The sequence below is a fragment of the Phytophthora sojae genome, assembly GCF_000149755.1.
Source record: "Phytophthora sojae unplaced genomic scaffold PHYSOscaffold_10, whole genome shotgun sequence".
Taxonomy (NCBI): domain Eukaryota; phylum Oomycota; class Peronosporomycetes; order Peronosporales; family Peronosporaceae; genus Phytophthora; species Phytophthora sojae.
The window spans coordinates 1,263,474-1,277,158 of record NW_009258124.1 but is presented as its reverse complement, the minus strand read 5'-3'; the positions used below and the strand labels follow the sequence as shown (position 1 = coordinate 1,277,158).

At 55.5% G+C, this 13,685-nt stretch overlaps 3 protein-coding genes across 3 annotated transcripts; 1 reads left to right on the top strand and 2 right to left on the bottom strand.

Moving 5' to 3' along the window:
* Positions 1 to 1,678: 1,678 nt before the first annotated feature.
* On the bottom strand, positions 1,679 to 3,026 carry PHYSODRAFT_318783 (hypothetical protein; the record flags this gene model as incomplete). Its single annotated transcript, XM_009537295.1, has 3 exons — positions 1,679 to 1,698; positions 2,123 to 2,522; positions 2,646 to 3,026. 3 exons carry the CDS (start codon positions 3,024 to 3,026, stop codon positions 1,679 to 1,681), a joined length of 801 nt encoding a protein of 266 aa, XP_009535590.1.
* Positions 3,027 to 3,431: 405 nt separating this feature from the next.
* On the bottom strand, positions 3,432 to 4,013 carry PHYSODRAFT_524347 (hypothetical protein; the record flags this gene model as incomplete). The annotated part of the gene is made up of 1 exon (XM_009537294.1): positions 3,432 to 4,013. One exon carries the CDS (start codon positions 4,011 to 4,013, stop codon positions 3,432 to 3,434), a length of 582 nt encoding a protein of 193 aa, XP_009535589.1.
* A 913-nt stretch (positions 4,014 to 4,926) lies between these two features.
* Positions 4,927 to 6,164, top strand: PHYSODRAFT_347974 (hypothetical protein; the record flags this gene model as incomplete). The annotated part of the gene is made up of 2 exons (XM_009537293.1): positions 4,927 to 5,670; positions 5,742 to 6,164. 2 exons carry the CDS (start codon positions 4,927 to 4,929, stop codon positions 6,162 to 6,164), a joined length of 1,167 nt encoding a protein of 388 aa, XP_009535588.1.
* Between the last annotated feature and the right edge of the window lie 7,521 nt (positions 6,165 to 13,685).

The window sequence follows — 13,685 nt, the reverse complement described above, 5'->3', positions numbered from 1 at the left end:
GGAGGCAAGAGGACTTGGAGGATCTGGCGAGACAGTTCGGTCCATTGGACGCGACGATGTCGCTAGCCGGTATTTTGTATCAAGAGGCAATCTTCGTCACTTTTTACTGCCAGTTACAATATCCAGGGGTCTTTTAGATGTTGTGATGGAGCACTTCACCTTTGAAAACACGACTTGGTGCTCACCAGATACGGGCGTAGGGCGTGCGTGACGTCAAAGATGGCGATGGAGCACCTGGTAGGAATGGTGAAACCCACGTCTTACCAGAGGCTCATTGTGATCGCGAAGCAGATGAACAATCGACGACTCCAAGGTGTTGCACTAGAGCAACTTTTACACTTGTTTGCACACTGCAAACGCGAAACTTGGGAATCGTATTTGACGTTCAGCATTGGTGTGGGCTACTACCGCGGGCTCGTGCCCTGGAGGCACGTGATCCGTAGGCGACGCTGCAGCAGTGCGCGGCATTGGGTGTAGTTAGCCGTCTAAACCGCAACAAATTCAAATTCAAATGAAGTTCAGCATTGTGAACCAGGAGGAGACCAAGAACGTGTACGAGGATGCGGGGTGGCTGTCCGCACTTCATCGCCTACAAACACCTATCTCACTACCGCGTCAATTGTTTCACACTCCCGGATCTTCAAACCCCAATCACTCGTCTTGGCAGGGTTGGAAACCCAATTTTTCAGAAACGCTCGATACGTGTAGTCTTCACTTGCTTCGCCTTGTAGATTTTCCTTCGGCCAGAACAGCAGCCGTATCCCGTGGAGCGGTTTTGCTTCCTGGAGGTGACGACAGGTATTATTCACAAGTGTGCTGAATATGTACTTTGAGAGGTTGCGAAACTATTCCTCGATGCGGACAAGCAAGTGTGTTACATGGTGCTGCTATGTGACGATGAGGATGCATTTTTTGGTGAGAGGGCGGAAGATAAGAAGTGGAGGTTAATGTAAGATTAATAAGACGGATCAAGTCAAAGACGACGCCCCACTGTGTTTTTGGTACGTATACCAGTTGAATACCCGATTACCAACTCCTTAGCGTGACTCGGTTCGTTAGCGAGCAACTGTCAATGAATTCTAAGTACTTAAGCACGTTTTTTTTTATTTTGCGTAACTGAGTTCAAACAATGCTTGAACTAGGTGGTCGTCTTCGACTTGGCTGGGAACACCTGTCGTATAAAACGCTGGTGCTGGTACCGGTGCTGATTGCCGTAATAAGGAAGAACTGTGGCCCCCCGCAGGGACCACACCCATGAATATCGCGCGTGCCGCAGTTCACTTTCTGAAGCTGTAGTGTACTCCCTAACGCTGACATGTTAGTTGCTATACATGTTAGCTAACTGTTAGTTAGTGTCTACATGTAGTATTTTGAGCTAACGGTTAGTAGTGTTAGAACAAAAGTATGGAGAAGAGTATATGTTTGCACCGAAGGCAGCCGAGAAGGGCGATGTATCAAACTGAACACAAATACACCCTCAAAACTAAGAATTTACCATCCAATCTATAATACTTTGAAGAATCTGCTAACATAGGGAAACATTTGCTGGGTGGAGCTCACATGGGGGGCTGGCACACCACTTATCAGCGCAGACGATGACCGATTTTAAGAGTGAAGACGACTTAGGTGCCTCCTACCTATGTCAAAGTCCGCGGTGCAATATAGACACCCAGACCAGCTAGTAAATACGCTTTCGTACTGATTACTAAGTAATCTCCTCATGTACCCATTTCTCCACTATACAGTGTAGCTGACATGTGTAGTTTTCAACTAACCGTTAGTTAGTGTCCAGTAGAATCAGCAAACATGTTAGTGGAGTACACTAAGCTGGTGCATATGGGGCTGTTGATATCGCTGTGCATTTCCTGCCTTGCTGAAAGTTGCCGTTGAACCTGCTCGGTCGACATCCTTCTGGCTTGTGTAGCACGAAGGTTGCGCCAGGTTACGCTTACGCGTCCAATTAATCCGTTGGGAGCTGTCCACCCCCTCATTCTTCGTCCCAGTATAAGTCATTATATGTCTTTTTTTTCTCTGTAGCCCCAACTATCTACGCATTCTACTCATACTTCCAACAACTTTACTCAACCAGTGTTTCCCTTATGCAACAAACTTTTCGCTGCGCGGGCTTGGTCGAGCAAGGCGGTCTCGATCACTCGCCGTCGGTCCTGCATGATCTGCTTGTACAAATTAGCCACCGAGTGTTCAGCCGCCAAATCACCATTCAACTTTCCTTCCGATAACTTCGAAGATGTCATGAAGACACAATTCTTTACCGACGTAATATCCACACCGTTCATCGTCACATCTAGCGGTGCCATGATACCCCACCCATACTCCCGCGTGGACACCGCCTGTGACCAGTCACCAAACGCGTCCCAAACGTGAATCTCTCGCCCGGACTCCACGAACTTCTTCAGCACAACTCGAATCGTGCACGACTGCAGCGTCGCATCATCACATCCCCGCAACACAATCTCACGCTTCAAAGCAATTACGCGACTTGCTTTTCCTAGCTTCAAACCCTGTAAAACCAGCACGGAAATTCTCCGACTCAATTGTGCAGCAATTGCACGTACAATGTCCGTGCATTCCTGATCCTTCAGCACTGTTTGTTCCTCCAGAGCTTTTCACATCGCCGCCAGCACCGCCTTCAGCCCAAAAGGCTGCAGCGCAACCGCCCTGATCTGGAGTACGCCCCCACCCTCGGTCTCCAGCACCTTCGCGTCGTTCATCTCCGTTCTAACTTTCTCTAAACCCGCAGCCTGGAACACCTGCTCCAACTTGGTGTAGTTCTCGTCGACGCTTCTACTCAACGTTTGTAGAATCTCTGCGTCTTTTAGTCCATCGTAGGGTAGATTACGCCCCACAGCTCCTAAAGTTGGGAGCAACGAGGCCTCCACTCTCCGCTTCTGACCTTGATAGAGCTGCAGCATGCTCTCCAGCAGCATGGCTTGGTCCACGCTACGCTGTAACTTGCTGCGTTGCTGCAGGTTCTCGGCTCTGGCTCGCAGTGTACGACGCTTCATGTCAGCTCTGGCCCACAGCACGTGGATCGCACTCTCCAGTACGGGGATCTGCTGCTTGAGACGCGCGATCTCGTGGATGGGGCGGTTGCGCCCGCGCCTTGACTTGGGCTTGCGCCTTGTTACCGGAGACTTCTTTGTCATTGGGGGTTGAGAGGGTTCCCGACCGAGCTCGGGCGTCGGAAAAGTCTCAATATATGAACAAGGCTCGTAGCTAGCTGATGCAGTTGGATTCAGAGAGGAAGACGCCGTGGAGGCGGAGGAAGAGCCCGACGAATGACGCATGTCCACAGGGTAGGTGCGTCATGACGACCGTTATTTTTATGACGTGACAAGGCATGGGATGAAGTTGGACAGGTTTCGGTAGTCGAGTAGCCAAAGTTGAAGTTTTTGCTGGAGGATCGCAATTTATTCTTTATTTGTGGTAAATTTATTTATGTGTCTCCTGGCCGCGTACGGAATCCCACAGCAGATTTCCAGACACTGGCGTTGAGAACTAACCAGCTCAGAGAACGAGGCAGCAATGTCATTGCCCCCACACACTGCAGAACTCTCAAGGGAGCTGCTTGGGCAACATCTCGGAACAGCTTCACTCCGCGCCATGGCGCTAATCTGGCATCCAGGGACTGAAGAGGCATTTGAAGCGAGAGAAACGTCACGAAGTACGCACCAGATCGACTCGCAGGACTGGCGACTCCATAGATTCGCTGTTCCCTGGTAGGCCGACCACTCAGAGTTCGCCTCGGCTAGCAACACGCAGCCTTCTGGAACCATGAAGCGTTTGGCGACACAGTGCACATCAATTGCCACCATGCCATCTTTCCCCGATGGCAGAGCGAAGCGAGAGTCGATTGTGTGCACGTCTTCGGAGTGTCTGATAACGTTTGAGGCTTGCTTCTGGGCGCCGCCTCCTTCTTCCACGATACCCCACGCCACGTTGCGCGTAAAATTGACATCAAAAGGCAGCAGGCGAGTGCACGTGTACTCCATAACTGAGCCACAAGAGCTATCCCCACCGTGAATCTGTACGTGTTCATCGTCCAACGTGATCGAGGCTTGCCGGAGTTCATCGAGTACGTGGTGGAAGTCTCGATATCGCTTGTCCACTCGATCTTCCAGAGCTTTAAAGGTGCTGAGGGTACTGATCGACAACTGATGTAGCGCCCCCATGTCTGCTGCGACGTGGAAGGGGGCGATTGCATGGGCAATCCCCTCTCGCTGCTCGTTCAACATCGCTACCGTCCTTTGTAACGCACTCGAGACCCGGATGCACGCTTGCAGCTGACGTTTCAATGCTTGGTTCTTCTCCTCAGCCACTCGCCGCTGCTCCTTCTCCCTGTCAGCTATGACCTTACACCGGCATAGATTATTGGCTTGATTCTGAGCGATACCAAGCTGCCGACGTCGTTTCTCCTGCTGGAGCTTGAGGAACAGAGCCTGGGTCTCCATCTCCTCGCTCTGCTGCCGGAGAGCAGCCAACTCTCGCTTCGTCTTCAACCACGTAGGGACCCTCTGAGCAGGGGCTTTCACTGGCACTGGCGTGTTAGACCTCGTCCCCTGAGAAGCCCTCTCTGTCTTGCGCTTCAGTAAGCTGGAATCGGTAGATTGCTGGCGCTCGAGCGCCTCCATATCCTTCAGGAACAAGTCCACTACGCCAAGGATCTCTTCATCGCCCATGTCTGTGCGTCCCTTAGCTCCAATACAAAAGTGATCTCAAACAAACAGCACCTGACCGCTCTTCGTGTTGATGCCATCACGAAGAGCGGTCAGGTGCTTGATGGCAAGCACCTGGTGCAGCAATCACTCGCCCTTCTCGATTAGTGACAATGATTCAGTGTCACAGGCTGGCATCTCTGCACTGTCCACGTGTCCTGATAACAATCGAGTAGGAACTTACTTCCCCATGGCAAAGAGGGCTGCACGTGTCGATGACCCTCTCTCGCCGTTGCTGGATGGAGACGACGGCGCGCTCTTGTCGGCCCTAAACGGCGTGTGGAGCTCCGAGTCGAGCCCCCTGCACCCAGGGTTCAAGTTTCAGGGCGAAGGCTACAGCGACACTGGCGCCGAGAAGCCCAAGAAGAAGCGACGGCGAGACCGCACCCGCCCCAGTCACGAGATCACGAGACTGCGAGCTGAAGCTGCTGAGCTGGAGCAAGAGCTTCGGAACCAACTCACCACCGCCAGCAAAAGAGCGCGCAGCAATTATTGCTCGATGGTCCAGAACGCCGAGTTGAAGTCGCTGCTGCGCCAGAGTCTCGAAGACACGCGCGCGCTCGAGCTGAACCTGAACAAGCAGGTGGAAGAGCTGCTTCAGATGCTGCCGCGCTCAATGAACATGGCGATTCAAAGTCTCCCGTACGACGAGACACAAGACGACGCCTTGTTCAAGAAGATGGCAAGCAACGTGGACGATCAGTATAAAAACATGGAGAAAGTTCTCCTTCTTGCGGGGCTTGAAGAGGGAACCTCGGAGGTGGCTGACGCTTATATTTGCCGCTCAAAGGCCCTAACTAACGGGAACTTGCTGAAGTCTCGCATGCGAGTCTTATCGCCATTCCCCAGCCAAGCTCTGGTCAAGGCTCTATGGAGAAACGTCGAGAGTGATGAGGGGGCGACGCTGAGGACGAAGCAAGCCACCGCGAAGCTCGTACGTTCATCTATTAGCGCTTTATCTATCGATATATGGGTCTGACGTAGCTTTTTGTCGGTTGGAACTAGGACTTACCGCTCGGTTTGGCCTCTCGCATTGCTGTTCAGAAGTACGATGTGGTGGTAGGGGACTACATCTGCACCATGCGCATGGTGATGAAGCAGTTCATCGAGAAGGACCGCGTCGCCCAAGCGTGGAGTGCAGTTGCGGAATGGCCGCACATGGGGACAATGCACAACGTGAAGACCCACGAGCAAGGCTGGGGTTTCATCCAGCCGGTGGACGACAGCACGAGCATGTGTCTGAACTACGTCATGATGAACCCGACAGTGGAAACCATGTCGTCGAAAGAGAGCTGTGACGGGCAGCTCAATCTGGCTAGAGTGTACCAAGACTTTATCATCTCGAGATTGCACACGCTCGAAAACCAAACACTCGATCAAGTGATACAGGAGAAGAAGAGGGCCGCGGTGTGCCCCTCAAACAGCTGAGGCACAATGGAGAATAACTTGCGTCAGCCAAGCGTTGTCGATTTAAGCTTCAAGCTACACGCCTTCTAACTTAGTGTCTCTCAGCAGCAGACACTAAAGCGGCTACGTCTAGAACGAAAGTGGCACCAATTACCGAGTGGTTTAAAGCCGTTCACGCAGCGTGAACAGCTCGCGCGGCACTCGCTAGTTCACTGGTACATGTATGTAGTACTTCGGAGATTTAATCACCAGTGTACATTGTCATTTTGCACTTCTTTGGTCGCGTCTGGGCGATGAACTGACACGTTTTAAAAGGACTTCGGCCAGACCAGTAGCGCCGCACTTCTTTGTCGTAGACGTCGCGCAGGCCAATCGGCAGAGGGAAGAACAAGTTACCAGTCCACAGGTGCAGGCGAATGTACTCACGTCTTGGGACATTTTCCTGACAGATATGCGCGATCTGGACCAGCACCAAGCGACGACAAACTACGCGAGGACGAGACAGACACACGCAGGTGGAGGGATATGAAGAAGAAAAAGAAGCAACAGAGGTACCGAAGGAGAAGGCGAAGTCAAGTCAGACGTGATTCAAGCGAAAACAACGAGCTCCTAGCTCTTCGACAGCGATACAATGGTTAATATCCTGACGCAGGGAGCGCAGCAACCAGAATTATGGATATTTGTTTTTCCGGAGTCCGGATGGCATCCCAAGGCCCCCGAAATCGCCGGACAAGACTCGAGCCAGAAAAAGCCCATTGGTGGTTTCAGACGGCAGAGAACGATACTGTCGGTTCAATTGTGGTCTCGGCGACGCGACGAGGAAGGCGCGGCATCCGGCCCTCGCTACGCCAGAGACCTCGGACGCTATCATCCTCGTCGCTTCAATATCAAGATCATGCGCGACTCACGCGCGCTATCGTCTCGCGCCATCGCTGGCGACTCAAGAATTTCAAGAATTTCAAGCTTGCTTTCATTGTCTCAGGGCCTCGTTTGGTCTCTTCGTCGTGCGCTGCCTGCTGCAATTTTGGCATCTTCGTCCTGATAACCTCGTTCATCATCTTCATGTCGGTGCCCTCAACGGGGTTACATGGAATAGTGACGCTGTCACTATTCAGGGATGGCTACATCGGTCACTCCCCTGGATAGTGACCCAAGTGGCCTCAGAGCCAACAGATACATTTTGTATGACACAAACTATAGGGAACTTAGGATTTGTATGCAGGCCAAATCTGTACCAACCTATAAATACATTCAGTCTCAGATCTCCCGCTTTTCAAGTCAAGTCGTCCCCTTCAGACCAGGGACACGTGAACGGCTGTTCACTTGGAGTTTGTATACTCCTGCTTCCTCTGTTAAGATGTGTTGTGTGCCCCGTCACACTTGGTAGCACTTGTAGTCAATCCTACGCCTACGCGGGTAGATTGGACTACCTGAATCCTCTGTGGTATCATCGAGTGAGCCAAGATGGATCGTACGGAGTTTCCCCATCTGAACGACTCGCAGTACGAGTCCGTTCGTAAGATGGCAGGCATCTTTGGGACAGATGCCCTGCGTAGCTTAGCGGCGGCGACGCCGGCTGAGCAGGTTGAGCGTATCAACGCGTTCGACACCTACGAGCGAGGGCTCATCGCCCACGTTCAAGGGCTGCAGGCCACTGCGGCCGCGGCGAAGCCGGTGCAACCGAAGCCCCTGCGGCTGAAGGTTCACCCCTTCGAAGGGAAGGAAGGAGAAAACCTTCACTTCTGGGTTCGAGAGGTTGAGCTCGCGATGGACGCGGCTCTCGTCTCGGACGAGCGACTCCGTGTCGCCTTTGCGCTCTCCAACCTTAGTGGTCGCGCTAAGAGTTGGGCGTATACGCGCGAAGCGACGACGCCTGGATGCTTCGCATCATGGCCCCAGCTGTGCGAGCAGCTGCGGGCCGCGTTTCTTCCGGCGAACTACGAGTATCGCCAGCGTTCGCGCTTCCTCGCCTGCAAACAAGGAAGGCGCGAGCTGCATGAGTACATCCAGGAGATGCGAGTGCTCACTGCCTCTTTGGTGGGGAACCCCCGGCCTGAACACATCAAGGTGACCGTGTTCATGGACGGTCGGCGTGTCGGTCCTGCCCGCACGCAACTGTTCCGTGTGCAAGCAAACACTATGGAGGAGGCGATTCAGATCGCTCTCCAGGAGGAGTACAGCCACAAGCAGGCTCGTACCCCCGCCACGGTATGGCAGAGCAACCCTGCCTCTGGCGGTGCGCCTAATGGTAACTCCGGCAATGGAGCGATCAACGGGCCGGTTCCCATGGATCTGGGCATGGCCGAGCAGAGCGACATTCGCTGCTACGGCTGTGGCAAGCTTGGACACATGAAACGTGCTTGTCCCGCGGGAGGACTGAAGAAGAAGTGCTCTTCGAAGCCCTTTGACTCTAGGGGTCGCTGGCAGAAGCCGCGCCCCAGGAACCTGGGGAACGCCGGACACCAGTAGGGGCGGGGCGCCCTACTGGGGAAACACTAAGTCTTCATGAGGGGCGTGCGGGTGGCGCACGCCATGGGGACTTAGCCCCTGAGAGTCTCTGTACTCTCGAAGCGGAGAAGGGCAGCGGTGGGCTGCTTGTGGTGCACGCGAGTGTACCGGGATACGATCATCCCTTGAGAATCTTGATCGACTCTGGGGCGTCCAAGAACTTTGCGCGCCGCCAGACTGTCGCACGCAATCACGACAAGTACGCCGATGCGCTACGAGGCAGCAAAGGCAACGGGCTGGTCTCGGTAAGACTGGCCGACGGTACGGTGGTAGAAGTACCTCGGGTCCACATGGACCTCACGTCAAGTTCGAGGACTTCGACAGCACGGAGCCGTTCTTGGTCCTAGACATGGACAAGTACGACTTGATCCTTGGCATGCCGTGGCTGGAGAAACACGATCCTTGGATCGACTGGCGCGGCAAGGCCATCGGGGCCAGCCGTTCCCCACGCTCTGACAGAGCTTTGGTGAGTCATGTTCCCACCTCTGGCACCAGCTGGGGCGCCCACGAGGGCCGCCAGGGCGCAGCAGCGTCTAATGAGTTCTTGGGGTCCGTCGAGACTGACGACGACTCCGACCGGGCCGGACAAGGCCTGAGAGTGGAGGTGCCGGACAGCACCTACCAGGTGGGTAACGTAGGTCCACACGCGGGTAACGAAGTACCGCAGGCAGCAAGGGCTGCTGGAGAAGGCGCCGCTGGCGTTGGCGTGGGTAACCAAGTTCCACGCGAGGTCACTCAGACCGTAACTGATGAGGAAGGCACTGCAGGCGCTTCCGATGTGGGTAACATAGTTCCACAGGAGGTCACTCAGACCGTAACTGATGCGGGAGTCGCTGGAAGCGCTCCTGGTGTGGGTAATCAATTTCCACACGGCGAGGTGGGTAACATAGTTCCTCCCAGCAAGGCGGGTAACCAAGTTCCGCTCAAGAACAAGGCGGGTAACGTAGTTCCGCACGAGATCGAGAAGATCAGTGGTGCCGTCAAGGCGGCGCCACGAGACGAAGACACCCGAGGGCCACGTCGTAAGCCGGGCCTAGTCGTGTGGCCGACGACGCCAGTCGCCAGCGACTCCGAGCCTCCAGCCAAGGCTCCAGCCGCCGAAGAGTGTTATCACATCTTCGACGGCGTGACCGGTCGTCGGGTCAAGACAGGAGCTGTCGAGCTTACAGCTCTGCCCGAGGTTTCAGAGTTGCTGAACCTTGAGGAGCTCGCCATGGAGGACTTCTTGGCCGAGCTAAAGGCCGGGGAGATCGCAGAGTCGGTTCTCCTCCGACCGGAGTCCACGTCGGCCGAGTTGAACTCGTCCTCGGTCATGGACCAGGCAGTCCTGGAGGAGTTCCAGAGACAGCGCGCGTCGCGCATGGGCTCTGAGATTCTTAAGAACCCCCGGGACCCGGTGTACCCCTTGGTGAAGGAGTTCGAGGACGTGGTGTCCAAGGATCCACCGTCCAATCTCCCTCCGGACAGGGGAATCAGGCACGAGATCGATCTCGTACCGGGCACGAAGTACTGTGTCACGAGGCAATGGCCTCTTCCCCGGGAGCAGTGTGAAGTCATTGATGCCTTCTTTGCCGCCAAGGCGAAGGCAGGCATGGTGCGGGAGTCGAAGTCCCCGCACTCGACGCCTACCTTCTGTGTTCGCAAACCGAACGGAAAGTGGCGTCTGGTTCATGCTTATAACAAGCTGAACAGCGCGACAGTGCCTGCGCAGACACCGATCCCGCGCAAGGACGTGTTGCTCAACAACATGGCCGGCTGCACGCTGTATAGCGCGCTGGACCTGGTGGACGGATACTACCAGATCCTGATGTGCGAGAGCGACATCCCACTCACGGCTGTGAGCACGCCGAGCGGTATGCTCTGGGAGTGGCTGGTCATGCCTCAGGGGCTTTCTAACGCCCCGGCAACGTTCAATCGCTTGGTCACACAACTGTTCCGACCTTTGCGTGCGTTCACACAGACGTACTTTGACGACATCTTCGTCCACAGCCGTGCCGAGGCAGGCCAGACGGCCATGGAGGTGCATCTCCAGCACCTTCGACGTGTGTTCGAAGTCATGCGGGCGAACAAGCTGTACGCCAACATCGACAAGTGTGTGTTCGCAGCTGAGGAGATCAAGGTCCTGGGCTGCTTCGTCAGCAGCGCCGGGGTCCGGGCGGACCCGGAGAAGGTGAAAACCATCGCGGCTTGGCCGCCACCTCGGTCGCAGAAGAACCTACGACAGTGGTTGGGCCTCGCCAACTACCTGCACAAGTATAGTGCAGGCTACGCCGAGCTGGCACGGCCCTTGTCGGATCTCCTGAAGAAGAATGTCGACTGGCGCTGGGAGCGTCACCATCAAGATGCTTTTAACGACATCGAAGCGAGCTTACAGCGCGCGCCAGTCCTGGCATTGCCGGACGAGACGAAGCCTTTCAGCGTAGTCTGTGATGCGTCTGACTACGCAATTGGCTGTGCGCTATTGCAGGCCGACGATGAAGGCCGCGAACGGGTCATCTCGTTCCAGTCCAGGCAGCTCAAGGCAGCCGAACGGAACTATCCAGTCCACGACAAGGAACTACTTGCCATGAAGTACGCTCTTGTCAAGTTCCGAGTGCACCTCCTGGGCTCGACGCCCTTTGTCGTTTATACAGACCACGCGTCCTTGCGGACTGCCGTCAACACACCGCATCTCTCACAGCGGATGGCGCGTTGGCTGTCACTCTTCGCGGAATACAACTTCCGTGTCGAGTACAAGCCGGGCAAGTTGAACGTGCTTGCCGACGCGCTGTCGCGCCGACCCGACTACGAGCTTGCTCATATTAGTCGGGTCACGACGGATCTGTATGATCACATCAGGCTGGGGTACCGAGACGATGCCAGTCTCGGACCTCTTGTGCGGTTCTTGGCCGCTGGCTCGGAAGCCAAGGCCGAGTGGCTCACGCCCCAACAACGTGCAAGGCTGCACCGCTATGAGTGGGCTGACGGTTTGCTCCACTATAGGGTCGAGCCCGAGGATCCTCCCCGTATTGTCGTGCCCAACGACGAGGATGTCAAGTACGACATCCTGATGGAGGCGCACGACGCTCCATCCAGTGGCCATCTCGTCCGTGAGAAGACGTACGCGTCTGACTCGCAGATGTTTTGGTCGCGTCACATGTACAAGTGGGTCGCCACCTGCGTCCGTCCGTACGAGACGTGCCAGCGCGTGAAGCCTGCCGGTCACGCCTCGGCACCATTGCAGAGCCTGCCGGTCCCAGCGGACTGCTGGAAGTCGATGAGTCTCGACTTTGTCTTCGGACTTCCGGCCGATGACCGTGGCAACACTGGTGGTGTTGCCTTCGTGTGCCGTCTGAGCAAGATGGTCCACTTTGCTCCAGTTCGTAACACCGTCACTGGCGACGAGGTCGCTCGCCTGTTCATGGACTGTGTCTTCCGACACCACGGTCTGCCCGAGACCCCGACGACTCGTCGCTCTGCATGGCCTGCTGATACGTGGTGGGTGCGTCATTGGCATCGCCGACGTCGAGTGGGTGAAGGCAATGAATGCGGAGCTCAAGGCACACGCGGACAACGGATCATGGACGCTACACCGAGTGCTCGACCGATCGGTTGTCGCTGGGTGTTCGCAAAGAAACGCGACGAGCACGGCCGAGTCATCAGGTATAAGGCCCACCTGGTGGCGAAAGGGTTTAAGCAGAAGTATGGCGTGGACTTCTTCGAGACGTACTCGCCCGTGGCCAACATGAACTCGATCCGAGTGGTGTTGTCGGTTGTGGTGGCCGAGGCGTACATCACCGAGCAGCTGGATGCGGACACCGCCTTTCTCAACAGCGGGCTGGTGGAGCGCGTCTACATGGAGGTGCCCTACGGAATCATCAACGCGAAGAACATGATGTGTCGGTTGCAAAAAGCGATCTATGGTCTGAAGCAGGCGGCAAATGTCTGGCATAAGACCAACCACCGAGTCTTGGTGGGCATCGGATTTCGGAGCTGCGGCGGCGATCAGTGCGTATACGTCAAAGGCGAGAAGGGCAGGTTCGTATATGTCTGCCTGTACGTGGACGACATGATCATCGCGGCCAAGACGAGCGACGAGATCTAGGAAGTCAAGGTGGCGCTCAAGAATGCGTTTAGGAGTTGGGCGAGGCCAAGTTTATACTTGGTATGGGGATCGACCATGACTCATCGGCGAAGACTCTCATGATCAAGCAGACTCGATAGTGGTGAAGAGGTTCAACCAGCAGGACGCCAAGGTGGTGGTGAACCCGTGCGAGTCGGCCATGAAGTTGTCGAAGACTCAGTCGCCGATGACTCAGAAGGAACGTGAGGAAATGCAGTCGAAGCCCTACCGAGCCCTCATTGGCTGTTTGTTGTACATTACAACGTGCACCAGACCTGATGTGGCGTACATCGTGACCCAGTTGTCGCGCTTCTTCGAGAACCCCGGGCAGCAGCACTGGAAGGCTGCCATCCGCGTGCTCAGGTACCTGAAGAGCACCCGAGACATCGGCATCGCCTACAATGGGAACGCGAAGAAGGTCGAGGTGACAGCGTACGCCGACGCCGACTGGGGCAGCAATCTCGACGACCGACGCTCCGTGTCGGGCATCATGGTGATGATTGGCGGGGCGCCGGTGGTCTTCAAGTCGAAGTACCAGCGCACGGTGGCGCTCAGCTCGGCGGAGGCCGAGTACATGGCGCTGAGCCTGTGCACGCAGGACGTGCTGTGGATCCGCGCCATGCTTAAGGACATGGGTCACGAGCAAGTGGGAGCTACCCAAGTATGGGAGGACAACCAGGGCGCGATCGCTCTCGCAAGTAACGCTGGCTATAACGCGAGGACCAAGCACGGGGACATCAAGCATCACTTCATCCGCGAGAATGTGTCCCGAAGACTCATCGTCGTCAACTACGTGCCGACGGAAGACCAGCTCGCGGACATGCTAACCAAGGCGTTGGGGACGAAGAGGCTCCAGTACCTGATCAGCGCAAGCGGAATCATCGGGACGGTCGTGCAGCATTAGCGGCGAGTGGGAGTGTTCATGAGTCTTC